The sequence below is a fragment of the Anguilla anguilla genome, chromosome 4 (genome assembly GCF_013347855.1).
Source record: "Anguilla anguilla isolate fAngAng1 chromosome 4, fAngAng1.pri, whole genome shotgun sequence".
NCBI classification, from domain to species: Eukaryota; Metazoa; Chordata; class Actinopteri; order Anguilliformes; family Anguillidae; genus Anguilla; species Anguilla anguilla.
This window is the reverse complement of record NC_049204.1, coordinates 66,224,401-66,239,353: the sequence shown is the minus strand read 5'-3', so window position 1 is coordinate 66,239,353 and position 14,953 is coordinate 66,224,401. Positions and strand designations below refer to the sequence as shown.

The 14,953-nt window shown below is 49.3% G+C and overlaps 2 protein-coding genes and 1 long non-coding RNA gene across 3 annotated transcripts; 1 reads left to right on the top strand and 2 right to left on the bottom strand.

The window, feature by feature from the left end:
• The first annotated feature begins 733 nt into the window (after positions 1-733).
• LOC118225966 (oocyte zinc finger protein XlCOF6-like) lies at positions 734-5,775 on the top strand. The gene is made up of 6 exons (XM_035415131.1): positions 734-995; positions 1,930-2,030; positions 2,196-2,417; positions 3,289-3,519; positions 3,933-4,089; positions 4,588-5,775. The coding sequence occupies exons 2-6, from the start codon at positions 1,980-1,982 to the stop codon at positions 5,685-5,687; spliced, it is 1,761 nt and encodes a 586-aa protein (XP_035271022.1). The 5' UTR covers positions 734-995; positions 1,930-1,979; the 3' UTR covers positions 5,688-5,775.
• A 5,216-nt stretch (positions 5,776-10,991) lies between these two features.
• On the bottom strand, positions 10,992-12,866 carry LOC118225996 (zinc finger protein 501-like). The gene is made up of 2 exons (XM_035415198.1): positions 11,373-12,866; positions 10,992-11,325 (listed from the first exon to the last, which is right to left on the bottom strand). Exon 1 carries the CDS (start codon positions 12,839-12,841, stop codon positions 11,405-11,407), a length of 1,437 nt encoding a protein of 478 aa, XP_035271089.1. The 5' UTR covers positions 12,842-12,866; the 3' UTR covers positions 10,992-11,325; positions 11,373-11,404.
• An 8-nt stretch (positions 12,867-12,874) lies between these two features.
• On the bottom strand, positions 12,875-14,734 carry LOC118226051. Its single transcript, XR_004764945.1, has 3 exons — positions 14,481-14,734; positions 13,856-13,925; positions 12,875-13,165 (listed from the first exon to the last, which is right to left on the bottom strand). It is a non-coding gene; the product is annotated as an uncharacterized LOC118226051 (long non-coding RNA).
• Positions 14,735-14,953: the final 219 nt, after the last annotated feature.

The window sequence follows — 14,953 nt, the reverse complement described above, 5'->3', positions numbered from 1 at the left end:
TGTAACGAGTGTTTGGTCAATAACCTGGAAGCGTTCTGCAGGTTTATGCATATTCCAGGTCATACTCCACAAAGCGATCAATAGCAATCAATTGTGTTTTAAACGCGTTTCAGCTATTTGAATTCATTAACGCTAAACGAAGCATAACACAGCCCGTCCCCAGTCCGGAGACTGAACATATTTTCCGAGTCATAAGGGCTCGGGTTCATAAAACGTGCATTAGATGATTTCCAGCTATTTACTATCAGCCGTGTGCTGAATTATCCTGTTTCGCGAAAAAGTTGAAACGGCGTGACAATCAGACACCCGGGTCATGTGAAGAAATAATGCAGTTACCATGGGCGTTGCTAGGCCCCTTTTATTAGGGCAAGTGCCCCAGTATTGATCTGCTGTGCCCCAGTAAAATCTCACGTTCGAGTTTTAACAAGCTCCTATATATCTGGCAGTGGATTAATTTAGATTGATAATAACAGGGAAAAGAATTAATTCACAATGTCAAAGCAACGCAGTTTAACCCAAAATACAAGCTGAGGCGCGCACCTAGCGGTCTGGGTCCGTACACCGCGGCGCGCACATTACTGTCCGTGCACGGCAGTGTGCATGTTGCAGGCATTCAAGAAAAAAAATGTGTGATTTGAGTCATGGGGGGGGAGCTGTGCCCCAGTAGAACTTCATGTCTAGCAACGCCCTTGGCAGTTACTCCCAGTCAGGTCCCAGTCCGGCGCCACACTGCTGTTTTTAATAAACTGTTTTCTGTAGCAGATGCTGGATTGTCATCGGTTGTCACCACAGACCGTATAAAAATGTCACCGATAATCTTGGGGCCACACTCCAGCCCAGGAGATGGCAGCAACATACCTAACAGCTGTGGTTACAACCGCACAGAGAAGAAGAAGAAGGTTTTGCCCAACCGCGGTGCCGTAGTCGTCCTCTCTCAAAAGAGTAGCAGTTCACTGAGCTCTGTTCTTGCTGTGTTGGGCAGCTTCGCTATTGTGGTGAGCGCTTTATATCTATATTGCATTTGTTGTTATACATCGTATTGACTTCTATCTCGCTAGCTTATTATGCCTACATGAGGACATGGCTAGCTTCGTAGCAGATGGATCAGCAGGCTAGTATTGGGAACGAGTTGTATCTCGTGGTGATGGGTTGTTGTTGACAAAAGAATGAAGTCCGCTATTTTGTTACAATAGATAGGGCAACGTTAGATACAGCGGAGGAACTTTGTTTGGACTTTAGACCTAATACCTTATACCCACATGAAAAACGGCCACTGGCTTGCTAGCTACATAACCAGAACTAGTGAGCTAGCAAGTTAATGTTACCTCTCCGCAGTTTGAAAATGGTTACAACCAGGGGGGTATTCCATGAAGCAGGATTGCAGAGTTAGCTGGATAACTGTGCGGAGTAAAACCCGGAACAGCTCTTTTTGCGTCAGTCCATGTTCCAGATTTGGGAGGGTTCCGGGTTTTACTCAGTGCAGTTATCCAGCTAACTCTGTAATCCTGCTTCACGGAATACCCCCCAGGTATAGGCTACAATACAGGTATGCAACTCCGAACCAGGGCACCTGAACTGAGGTCACTTGCTAGAATAAACTATTTGCACCATGCGATGCTCCAGTCTTATTCATTCAGAGCAATTAATATTATTAATATTAGTTCAACTGCTGGTTGAACTCCTGTCCCCATTGATGTTGCTGTTGGCATGAAAGTCCGTCTCCCTGTTTGTCAAAAGCAGGAGCTAGCGGGCTAACGGTACACTACGTGACTACCATGTTGCGTGTGTTACATTGTGTACCTCGCGGTGTTTTGTGTAACTTAATTTTGAAGTGATGTGCCCTTTTTAGCCCCAGTTAAAACAAACAAACATTTAGTATTTGTGTGTGTGCGCATGCGGTAAATGATCAGGCTTGTTATTTGATTCTAGGAGGACTTGAGATCTCAGACTGGAGTCTTCCACTGGACCGGATAGAGACCATGGACAAGGGAAGACATAGCTGTGGTCAAAGAACAACTGAATTTTATAAGGTGCAAACTGAAGCTGACTTATTCTGATTCTGTGTAAATGCGGTGGTTTTCACAACCGGGTCTTGGTCTGTTATCTGGGAGGAGTCTGGCCGACGGAGCCTGGGGCAAGATGGGGGTGGGGGTCAGGGGGAGGTCCTCGAAATCAATCGTTTCTTTCGCCTCCAGAATCCAACCCTGCTGGCAGAGCGGCTGATCAAGGAGGAGTGCGAGGAGTTTGAGATTCCGGGAGAGAAGGAGGAGGAAGAGGAGGAGGCCATGCGCGCACCGTGGGAGGATCAGCTGGTGAAGGAAGAGTTTGAAATGGACGCCGTTTCCCTGGTGGTCGTCTCGGGGGCGAGCGAGGCTGACCGGCTGGAGGCGGCGTCCCAGGCCGCGTCTCTCCTGGAGGTTAGTGGGCTGTAGTGTGTGTGTGTGCGTGTGCGTGTGTGTGCGTGAGAGAGAGAGAACGTGTGTGCGTGAGAGAGAGTGTGTGCGTGAGAGAGAGTGTGTGTGTGCGCGTGCGTGTGAGAGAGAGCATGTGTGTGAGTGTGAGAACGTACGTGCGTGTGTGTGCGTGCGTGTGTGTGTGCGTGAGAGAGAGAGAACGTGTGTGTGTGTGTGTGTGTGTGTGCGTGAGAGAGAGAGAACGTGTGTGCGTGAGAGAGAGTGTGTGCGTGTGTGTGTGCGTGAGAGAGAGTGTGTGCGTGAGAGAGAGTGTGTGTGTGCGCGTGCGTGTGAGAGAGAGCATGTGTGTGAGTGTGAGAATGTGCGTGTGTGTGTGCGTGTGAGAGAGAGCATGTGTGTGTGTGTGTGTGTGAGAGAGAGAACGTGTGTGCGTGTGTGTGCAGCTCTACCCCCCCCCCCCCCTTCTGTTCTTACGACATGCACATTCATACAGCACCGCAACGCACTGGACCAGCACCTGACATTTTATCGAGTTTAAGCTGTTCATTATAAAGCCGTGCAGAGCGAGGCTTCCCGGCCGGATAACTGCACTGAGTAAAACCCGGATCCATCCCAGATCTGGAACATGGACTGAAGCAAAGAGAGCTGTTCCGGGTTTTACTCCGCGCAGTTATCCAGCTAACTCCGTAGTCCTGCTCTGTGACACAGGCCCCCGGTGGCCTGGCCTGGCTTGTTAAAGAGGTTATATTTCTAAGGGTGGCTGTCTGCTTGAAGAAGGGTAAGAGGTCTTAAAGAAGCGGGGTCTGGTGGTCAGCTGAGTCAGGCTCACGCCTTCTCCCGTTCTGTGCCCCCCCCCCCCCCCCCCCCCCCCCAGCAAACTGAGGGGCGGGTCAAGGCCGAACCGGAGGGGTGCGAGACCAGTCGCTACGGCGACATTTCCGGCATGACTGCACTGATGGCGGAGGAAGAGGAGGAGCAGGAGGAAGAGCCGATGTGCCAGACGCTGAAGGAGGAGCCTGACCCTGAAGCGGTCACATGGGAGACGTCGTCTCTCTCTGACGCCCCGGAGCAGGAGACAGGAAGTGGGGATGACTCCTTCCTGTTGGTGAGTGTTTACAGCAGTCCTCATTACTTACAAGATTGGACACGGTGTGGTCTCGGTTGACGATTTGCACAGTGCAAAATACCAACAAAAAAGAAAGAATTACGAAAACAGACCACTCCAAACATTTTTGGTGGTATTGTCGTAAAATTAGTCTGTGTCTGACTGTGGCTCCATATTTTGTAATCGATAACAAATAATCGTCGGATGGTTAGCCTTTCGCTAGCTCGCTAACGATAGTTGGCTCAGTAATGACAGTTATGACAGCTGGCTGGCCCTCAGGGTCCATCAGAAAGATCATGGCAGCAGTAAACTTCCTTAGCATTACCCCTGGCTCCATACCTCATTTTTTAAATCCTTTCTCCCGCCCCCCGCCCCCCCCCCCCCACACTTATCTCCCGGGTGTTTTGGGAAAGGGCACAGGGAGCTCTTACGAAGACTGTGGCCTATCGATCGGCGAGTTCGACTGCAGCGACGGACACACGCCACCCCGGCTGGGGGGGAGCCGCGGGGACGCGGACGAGTTTTCAGGAACTCTCGAGGAGGGAGAACACGCTCCGGACTTCCGATACCGTGAGTTATGTGGTCATATGGAGCGAGAGGGGGGGAGGGAGGGAGACCATTCAACTGGTCATACAGACCGAGCGAGAGAGAGAGAGAGACCATTCAACTGGTCATACAGACTGAGAGAGAGAGAGAGAGAGAGAGAGAGAGACAGACCATTCAACTGGTCATACAGACCGAGAGAGAGAGAGAGACAGACCATTCAACTGGTCATACAGACCGAGCGAGAGAGAGAGAGTGAGAGAGACCATTCAACTGGTCATACAGACCGAGCGAGAGAGAGAGAGAGAGAGACAGACAAAGCTTACACCTGGTTATGCAGAGCGAGAGAGAGCATACACCTGCTGATGTGGACTGGTAATCTGTCATCAGATTGTCAGTAATCTGCTGGAATGTTACTTGTGTGTCTAAAGGGCCGGAAGTGTTTTTTAGATGATTATTCGAGCCAGGCCGTGCCAACATGCAGGTGAGAGACGAGCTGGTGCGATGTTCTTTCTCCGCCTCCAGGGGGCAGTGTGGAGGTGTCATCGCCGGTGTTCCCCTGCACCCGATGTCCGGTCTCCTTCACCGTGGAGCTCTACCTGCACAGGCACCTGAAGAGGTCCCACCCAGAGGACTACGTCACTCTGTTCAGGTCGAAGTCGCGTCTGCAGGAGAGCCTGTCGTCTCCTGGCAACGCTACCGTCGCCGAGACGACGACGACGCCGCCGCCGCCCGCTAAAGCCGCTTCCTCGTCCCCTCGGGGACGGCCCGACGCGGCGGCCGCCAAGTGCCACGCCTGCTCCCACTGCGGGAAGAGCTTCGCCCGGAAGAACGACCTGAAGGTGCACCAGCGCAGCCACACGGGGGAGCGGCCGTACCCCTGCGCCCAGTGTGGGCGGAGCTTTGTGTGCTCGGACGTCCTGAAGCGGCACCTCCGCGTCCACACGGGCGAGAGGCCGTACAGCTGCGCCCAGTGCGGGCGGAGCTTCGCCGTCCTGTACAACCTGACGCGCCACCAGCGCACCCACTCGGGCCACAGGCCGTACCCCTGCGCCCAGTGCGGCAAGGCCTTCATCCGGGCGGAGGACCTGAGGAAGCACCAGCGCACCCACACCGCCGAGAGGCACCGCTGCCCGCAGTGCGCCAAGACCTTCGGCCACGCCGAGACCCTGAGGGCGCACCTGCGGGGCCACACGGGCGCGAAGCCCTACCGCTGCGCCCAGTGCGCCAAGAGCTTCGGCTCCTCGCGCGACCTGAAGAAGCACCAGATCATCCACACGGGGGAGCGGCCGTACAGCTGCGCCCAGTGCGCCAAGACCTTCGGCCGGGTCTGGGACCTGACCATACACCAGCGGTCGCACAGCGGAGAGCGCCCGTACCACTGCTCCCAGTGCGGGCAGAGCTTCAGCCTGATCGGGAACTTCCGGCGGCACCAGCTGACCCACACGGGGGAGAGGACGTTCGTCTGCGCGCAGTGTGGGCGGAGCTTCGCCCGGGCCGCGCACCTGAAGCACCACCTGCAGACCCACACGCAGGAGAAGGGCTACCAGTGCACGCACTGCGGGAAGAGCTTCAACCACCTGGGCAACTACAAGAGACACCAGAGGAGCCACCCGGGGGAATGAGGATGAGTGTGAGAGTGTGTGTGTGTGTGTGAGAGAGAGAGAGAGAGAGTGTGTGTGTGTGTGTGTGTGTGTGTGAGTGTGAGAGTGTGTTTGTGAGAGAGAGTGTTTGTGTGAGTGTGTGTGTGTGTGTGAGGGAGTGTTTGTGAGAGAGACAGTGTGTGAGTGTGTGTGTGTGTGAGGGAGTGTGTGTGTGTGCATGTATTTATGAGTTTATGGGTTATAGAATGTCATTCCTTGGTGTCATTCCATGGCAGGTGCTCAGATTTTATTATTTTCACTGTGGGGGGGGGGGGGGGGTGGTCAGATTCGCTGCATGGTCGGGGGGTGCACCGGTGCTGGTGGTGCCCAGAGGGTCCAAGCCAAATAAAAAACGCACTGGCCAAACCACTGAGACACGCTTTGATCATTCTCACAGAACCATTCTCCACCCTGCCCTTTTGGGTGTTCGGGAAACCTGGAGCCACTGCAACAGCCCACACACAGTGCTTGTGCTCCGCCAACAGGGGACCGGCGAGAAGACCGGTGTCTTGCGATACTTTTACACACTGCCTGGTAACAGCCGAATGATTTCACTCCATCAATGCAGACTATTTATTATACGGTAAAAAAAAAAGTACAATTTACACTGGAAACACATTACAGTGGATTAACAAACTCCGCAATCCCAAACAAGGCAAACTGCAACAGCATTGCTGTATAACAGGGGTGCACAACTCCAGTCCTGGAGGGCTAGTCCGCGTGCTGGTTTTTGTTCCAACCAGTTACCTTAGTTTTAGTTTTTTTTTTGTTTTTTTTGACAACTCCATAAACTTCGCTGGACCACTCACCTGATTTACTGGCTTAAAACTGGTCGTTGTTTCTCAGGTGACCACAAAAGCCGGCAGACCCCACAACTCTCTAATTTTGTTCATTTATTATTATTATTTTTTTTTTTTTTTTTAATATATATACCTGTCATCATTCCAAGCGTGCCAGAAACTGAAACGCACGAAAAATAAGAACTCAAACTTGTTTACCGGTACTCCCCATGGCGGCTACACTGCTCCTCGGTCAGAGATTACCTGCTCACGCAACAGGTACGTCACTGAGAGGCTCATCCGTCAGAAAAAACCTGCTCATGCAACAGGTACGTCACTGAGAGGCTCATCCGTCAGAGAAAACCTGCTCATGCAACAGGTACGTCACTGAGAGGCTCATCCGTCAGAGATGACCTGCTCATGCAACAGGTACGTCACTGAGAGGCTCATCCGTCAGAGATACCTGCTCACGCAACAGGTACGTCACTGAGAGGCTCATCCGTCAGAGATACCTGCTCACGCAACAGGTGAGTCACTGAGAGGCTCATCCGTCAGAGATGACCTGCTCACGCAACAGGTGAGTCACTGAGAGGCTCATCCGTCAGAGATGACCTGCTCATGCAACAGGTACGTCACTGAGAGGCTCATCCGTCAGAGATGACCTGCTCATGCAACAGGTGAGTCACTGAGAGGCTCATCCGTCAGAGATGACCTGCTCATGCAACAGGTGAGTCACTGAGAGGCCAGAGCAGACTGCGAGCCAGAGCACGCGTTTCTCCAGGGAAGCCGTTTCTCTCTGCTCATTTACCACTGAGAATGGCCCAAACGGCATCATAAATCATAAAGCAGCGCCAGCACCAGACAAATCAAATGCTTCATCTACAATACTTAAAACCCTTTAGACCCCCGTAAAAATACAGCAAATAAAAAAATAATTCTAATTTTCAAACAAACACTTTCACCAATATTGACAAAATATATATACACACTTCTTATCGTATTACATTGGGATGGCAGGTATGCCATCCCGCCAAGTTACGCCTTGGCGGGGGCATGCCCCCATACCTATACAGCACCGAGAGTTTGGCACTTTTCAGGGTTCCCCACAGAAATAACCACAACAGCCACAGACACTCAGCCCTTAAAAACATTAAATTCTGTACATTCTGACCCCATTTCAACAGACAGAATTCATAAACAACTTCACATGTCCACACAATAAAGCCCCAAACTAAGGGGATTTTGCGTTTTCTCCTTCTTCTTCTTCTTCTTCTTCTCTTTCTTCTTCTTCTTCTTCTTCTTCTTCTTCTCATTCTTATTTTTCCTGCCGCCTATCCCACTAACAACATGTCTCCCCATTGGACATTTCACTAACACCAGCCAAATCTGCCCTACACGACCCAATCAAAAACGCACATACACACGAAAAATACCCATACATTTTTATTCTGAAACATTTCCCGTTCAAACAGCTAGTCCGCCTGTGGCCTAGTGGGTAAGGTTACAGTCTTGGGAACATGGGGTCCTAGGTTCAAGCCCAGCTTAGAACACGTTTCTTTAACCTGCTTCAACCCTCACTAATAATTGTCTACTAGCCTACTTATCAATTATTGCTTTTGCACCATATTTACCCGCCGTTCACCGTTCAGTTATTAACCGGCTACAATATTGCTAAGCCACATGGATTCAACGGGAGCTCTTCTGTGCTTACTGGCCTGTGTTCTTTAAAACCACCGGCAGGTTTGCTAATGATATTTCACGCATTGCATAGCTATGGCATTAGCTAACGAAGTCACAGACTGGTAAACCTCACTCACTCACGGCCACCCATGTGCATTTCATGACGCAAATGTATTCCTTTTATTTAAAAGTTACACCAGTTCACCACTGTGCCATTTCTACTAACTATATTTCTTCACTTGGCTACCGTACAAAACCTTAATATCAGGAAACGCCACGTTTCTACATTCCTGTTACCTCGCCCTGTTCTCTATCTACCCACATACGCTACAAAAAATTAGTACTTATGTACATTCCGCAACTCCGCAGGTTGAATAGCTAATCCGTCTGTGGCCTAGTGGGTAAGGTTACAGGCTTGGGAACACTGGGTCGTATGTTCAAGCCCAGCTTGGAACCCGTTTCTTTAACTTGCTTCGACCCTCACTAATAATTGTCTACTACTTCTTAATTATTGCTTTTGCACCATATCTACCCGCCGTTCACCGTTCAGTTATTAACCGGCTACAATATTGCTAAGATATATGCATTATGACTTACCGTCTGTACGTTCAGTTATTGACCGGCTACAATATTGCTAAGCCATATGGATTCAACAGAAGCTCTTCTGTGCTTACTGGCTTGTGTTCTTCTTTAAAACTACCGGCAGGTTCGCTAATGATATTTCACGCATTGCATAGCTATGGCATTAGCTAACGAAGTCACAGACTGGTAAACTTCACTCACTCACGGCCACCCATATGCATTTCATGACGCAAATGTATTCCTTTTATTTAAAAGTTACACCGGTTCACCACTGTGCCATTTCTACTAACTATATTTCTTCACTTGGCTACCGTACAAAACCTTAATATCAGCAAACGCCACGTTTCTACATTCATGTTACCTCGCCCTGTTCTCTATCTAGCCACATAGGCTACACACAATTACTACGTATGTACGTTCTGCAACTCCGCATTAAAACATTACATTTAAAATCATGATTCACTCATAAGTATAACTACTAGCACTGAACATGAGAAAAACACATTCGTGCAATAGATTACATTACAGGTAAATAATGTGTGCAATGTTATTTGACCCTCCACTTCAACAACCAATGTTCAATACCGACTGTTATATATACCATTTGATAAGGAATATAAGCTCGCTCATGGTCACTCCATTTACTTCGCACTATACTCCGTGATCATGTCAACCTTCACCTACATGCCCATTCTGCTAAAAACATATTGTTTCAACTACGGAATTTCGTAATTTCATTTTAATTTCTCTCGCACTGTTGTTATTCTCTCATATGCAAAGCCTGCTGGGACATATGCGTCTGCTCCTATTCTCCACTATCATGTTTTCCGGTTCTAGTTTAGCAAAACGGCGAAGAGGATTCCTACCTGCAGATTAGCCTATCAAAATGCCTTATAAACCTTACAAACACTAAAAGTGCATCTCCACGAAATAACAGACAATGGAGCAGGACAGAAGGATAAACCTTACAAACACTAATAGTGCATCTCCACGAAATAACAGACAACGGAGCAGGACAGAAAGCTACACAAGTGGCGACCTAGGGAGTTATAATTCTACGGGCGTGTTGATTATTTTGTCAGTCAAGGCTCGTTGGATGGACGTCAAATCCGTGAGTACATACCATATTCCATCTGCGTTTCTGATGCGTTTACGCTTACGCCACTGCATCCTATCTCACAGCCACTGTTTTACATATATAGCAAACCGAAACTGCTGAACGGTACACGCTCATCAGACTGTACAGATTCACACAACGATAGCCATAATCCACAACCGTTTTCTTGCAGGGTCGCATTTCTCACTCTCATAATAAAACGCTTTGCAAAAAGAACTGATATCTCATAAAAAACACGTTTTCAACGTACAAAAATGCCAAGTTACTAAAAAGTATTGATATCAAAATGACGCCAAGTTACGATACTACAAACAATATAGGCTATCTTGCCTCACCGAAATGACATAAGATGTATCTCAAAGCAATGCTACCCAATATTTCCTCAGTTCTTTCAAGTCACTTGGCCCTGTGTATAAGCATGCACTACATGAACAGGCCAAATATATGTGTGGATGGCTCTCTCACAGTCAAGATTGATTGAATAGGTGTGTGTATGTCCAATTTGTATTGGTATGTAGGCCTATGTATTTCGCTGCCCAGGCTTTCTGTTGCGTGAATGATAGTATGTTTCTTGGTACAAGTGTGTTCGTGAATGTGAATGTGAAGATGCTGCCAGGGAAATGTCCCCATGCGGATAAAGAATTTCTCTATGTGTGTATGTACAATATGTGTTTTACATGCAGTATTTATTGTACGTAGCAAATATACAATAACTTGCACATGTACTCAAATTCAGTTCAGAAGCAAGTATAAACATGTTTTCTGGAGAAATGTGCTTCCTGTCGTTGCTCAGCAGCAGTTCTGTACATTAATGAATTTATACATTAATTTCAATGTACAATGTTCAATGTGTTCCATGAGGCAATTCGAAATATTTGTCTCTTTGATCTGACAGAAAGTTTACATGACATTGTGAAATGGTAAGATTAGAAAACACAGGGCCAAGTGACTTGAAAGAACTGAGGAAATATTGGGTAGCATTGCTTTGAGATACATCTTATGTCATTTCGGTGAGGCAAGATAGCCTATATTGTTTGTAGTATCGTAACTTGGCGTCATTTTGATATCAATACTTTTTAGTAACTTGGCATTTTTGTACGTTGAAAACGTGTTTTTTATGAGATGAGTTTTACACGGTGGTAAATGACAATTCTCTTGAAAATTCTCCTGGACCTACCAGCATCTAAATGAATGAAAGTCTCTCAGGCTCCAGGCACATCTGAGCTGAGCAGAAATGCACTCGTAAGGACACACACAAGCACTACAGCGCTGTGTGAGCCCAGCCGCTCCACACACAGCTAGCAGGAGCAGCGTCTGCACCGCGCACACGCTGCAGGGCGTCTTCACCGCGCACACGCTGCAGGGCATCTTCACCTCGCACAAGCTGCAGGGCGTCTTCACCGCGCACACGCTGCAGGGCGTCTTCACCGCGCACACGCTGCAGGGCGTCTTCACCGCGCACAAGGTGCAGGGCGTCTTCACCGTGCACAAGCTGCAGGGCGTCTTCACCGGGTACGAGGCCTCGTCGTCTCAGGACTGACCTAGTCGCCAGAACGAGGCTTGCGCTGCTTGGCGTGAACCTGCTGGTGTCGCCTCAGGCTCCGGGCTAGCCTGAAACCCCGCCCACAGTCGGCGCAGCGGTGCGGTCTCTCTCCCGTGTGCATCTGCTGGTGATCTTTCATTGGTCCCAGCCGCCTGAAGCTCCTCCCGCAGTCTTTGCAACTGTACGGTTTTTCCCCGGAGTGAATGCGCTGGTGCTCCTTGTACTTCTTCGACACCCTGAAACTCTTCCCGCACGCAGAGCAGGTGTACGGTTTCTCTCCCGTGTGAAGTCTGTTGTGCTCTTTCAAGTACTCTAGTTTTCTGAAGCTGCTTCCGCATTCGGAGCAAGAGTACGGTTTCTCTCCCGTGTGCATCAGCTGATGCTGTTTCAGGTGTCCCGAATGGCTGAAACTGTTTCCACATTCAGAACAGAAGTACGGTTTCTCCCCCGTGTGCACTCGTCGGTGTTCCTTTAAGCTCCCAGCGCGACTAAAGCTTTTCCCACAGTCCGCGCAGGGGTGCGGTTTCTCCAGCTTGTGGGTCGTCCGGTGATTCTGTAAGCTTCCCGACTGCCGGAAACGCTTCCCACACTCGCCGCAAGCGAGCGGTTTCTCTCCCGAATGAATCCGCCGGTGCTGTTTCAGAGTCGTCCGCTGCCTGAAGCACTTCCCACAGTCACGGCAAGAGTGGGGTTTCTCCCCCGTGTGTATCCGCTCATGCTCCTTTAACAGTGCCGGAAGTCTGAAACTCTTGCCGCACGCGGCGCAAGTGTGCGGTTTTTCTCCCGTATGTATTCTCTTGTGTTCCTTCATGCGTGCCAAGTTGCTGAAGAGCCTTCCGCACTCCACGCACCGGTACGGTCTCTCGCCCTTGTGAACTCGCTGATGGGTTTTTAGGTTTCCCAGCCGACTGAAACGCTTGTCGCACTCCCCGCAGGGGTAAGGCCTGTCGCCCGCGTGGAGCCGCTTGTGCGCCGTCAGGTTCCCCAGACGCGTGAAGCTCTTCTTGCATTCGCCGCAAGTGTGCGGTTTCCTTTTCGCCAGAAATCTCGTTCCCAGGTGAACTTTCCAGTGCGTCTTCAGAAACCTCTCCTTGCTGAAGGTCCGGTTGCACTGCAGGCAGAGCCACTTCCGTCCCGCCGGGTCGCACGGACTCAGTTTCCCAGGATGCACTGCCCGGCCCCTCTCAGGCTTCACGCGGTCGGCCGGTTCGGCTGCCTCCGGTTTCACCGCGGCCCGGCGGCGCGTCCCGCGCGCGGAATCGTCCGCCCGGCCGGCCTCGGCTTTGATTGGGCGAAGCCGGCGAGCCGCACAGCCCGCCTTCTCGCCGCTGCCGCCACATTCGCCGGCACCGTCCAAGCGAAACGGCCTCCATTCGTCCGCCTCCACTTTGATGTCGCCGGCTGTTATGGCGGGCACTCCGCCCCTGTGCTCCATTTTGGAACGAGCCAGACACGCAATGGGGGGGGGGGCGTGGGGGGCGTGGGGGCGGGGCTTAGGGTCTCAGGGTAGGGGCTCACACAGGAAGTCCCCGGGGGTGTGGTGCGGCGGTATGGCGCTGGGAGCCGCGTGTTCCGGAAGGATCCGCCCGCCACCGTTCGGCTGCCTTCTGTATCCCGGGAAGCGTCCCCCTGCACGGTTCCCACGCTCTGTGGTCTCCCGTGGAAACCGTGACAGCGTCTCCGGTGGCTCAGTCTGTGGCCCCTCCCAGTTCCACACGCACGGCTGTCACTCAGAAACAGCACTCAGCACCTGCATGAGCTGGGACACACAGAACACACGGTCATCGATCCAGTATTGCACACAACGGATTCAATTTCTGCATTTCAGAACTGATATACTTTCAGACGATACATCATTTGACACATCATCTAACATATGTACTGGGACCACTAAAATTATTTAATATTTATACTAGAAATATTCAGTCATACTAAATCACATCAGTTAGACATGATTTTGTAAGTGTGCTAATTAACTATTGCAGCTGTTAACCACTGTTCAATGTCATCAGTCTGTTTTGAGGTGCGGACTGGACTGTTGACACAGTAGATTTAGCGCGCTTCAGACTAATAGAGTAGCAGCACGGTGTGAATTCACTGAATGAAATTAGATGCCGTAGCAAAAAACGTTAAAATTCTTGTGGAGCGCGTAAACTCACAAGTTACAGAACTGGGCTTGTACCTGGAAAATTAAATTACCGGTCCGCTTCCTATCTAGGTCACGGCCGTTGTACCCTTCAGTGAGGTCCTGAAACTCAGTTTCTTAAAGTAAAAATAACCACCTGAATATAGATCATATGTAGCCTAATCCGTGCATATTTCTATACAAAAGCGTCTGCTGAATGGCGAAACGTTAGCAGTCCCTGCATTAGACTGAAACAAGTAACGCCCAATATGGCTAAATCAAAGAATAAGTCTGTGGAATTTATATCTGCATGTACCTACTTACTGTTTTGTCATTGCTCAGTTTGACATCCAAGACTTCTGCTGATTGTCCCCACTGTAAATTACCCTGGGGCCTAAATGAGAAAAATACTGATGAGGACTGACGACAGTTCCAATCGTGACCAGACTTTAGCCACCAGCTACCTCGGGAGTGCTGTTCTGACGTCAGCTAGAATGGCCCTATCTGAGCTGCGGAATGCTAGCCCGTTAGCGCAGAAATATATAGGCTAGGCTAACCAAATTACAGACAATTTTGCTCCCTCGCCTACTACTGCCGCTACTGCGGCTGTCTAACGTTTGCCATGTAGCCTAAATGGAAAATAAAACCAGAAGGTCGCCAGCTCGCATCAGTAATACATGGCGATACTAGCTATTTCCTTTAACATACGGCCAGTTACCCAGCTGTAGATAGCCTAACGTTAGTCAACGGCATACAGCTAGTTAGCTAGAGCTATCTAACACTAGACTACACCACCTAGTACTGTAGACTAACTCCAGCCTAACTAGACTAGCTGTTAAAGTGACAGGAAACGCAAGACAAATACATTTTGCCCGAGCTAATTAGCTAACAAGGAATACAAATGTGCAAATTTTACAAATGGAATGTTTAAAAAAACTCACAAAATTACCCTGTTTCGACGCAGTCTGATATTTTGTGGCTCACACTTTAGCTAGACTATTTTACCCGTCAGAATATTCTCCTCATCACAAACGTACACATGCACCTTTTCGTTGCTAATCCACGAAAACTAACATACGAAACTATCAATACAAGTCATTATTGTTTTTGACGTGCCATTAATGTATAGCCAACTGGACAATTATATAGCAAACGTTTATATTAATCGGCCACCAAAATCGCCGATTAACTTTAAATGCATAATTTAAGGGGTCGTCTGAAAACTACTGGTTATTTTTAGTAAAGTACAGTTAAAATAGTTTTTTTTATGCCGAAAATATATATGTATATACGAAATAAATTGCATTTGTTCCAACAGAGCACGCTTTACCAGTAATTTTCAGATAATGTCATATGGTAGATTATATATACATTTATGTATGACAGCAAATGAAGAAGGTTATGCGTTTGGGTCGTAATTTA

Bases quoted from the DNA above. Each gene is read 5' to 3' on its own strand.
- LOC118225966 (XM_035415131.1), top strand. From the start codon at position 1,980: ATGGACAAGGGAAGACATAGCTGTGGTCAAAGAACAACTGAATTTTAT. The intron at 2,031-2,195 runs GTGCAAACTGAA...TTTCGCCTCCAG, and splicing joins GAACAACTGAATTTTATAAG to AATCCAACCCTGCTGGCAGA. The intron at 4,090-4,587 runs GTGAGTTATGTG...CTCCGCCTCCAG, and splicing joins CGCTCCGGACTTCCGATACC to GGGGCAGTGTGGAGGTGTCA.
- LOC118225996 (XM_035415198.1), bottom strand. From the start codon at position 12,841: ATGGAGCACAGGGGCGGAGTGCCCGCCATAACAGCCGGCGACATCAAA.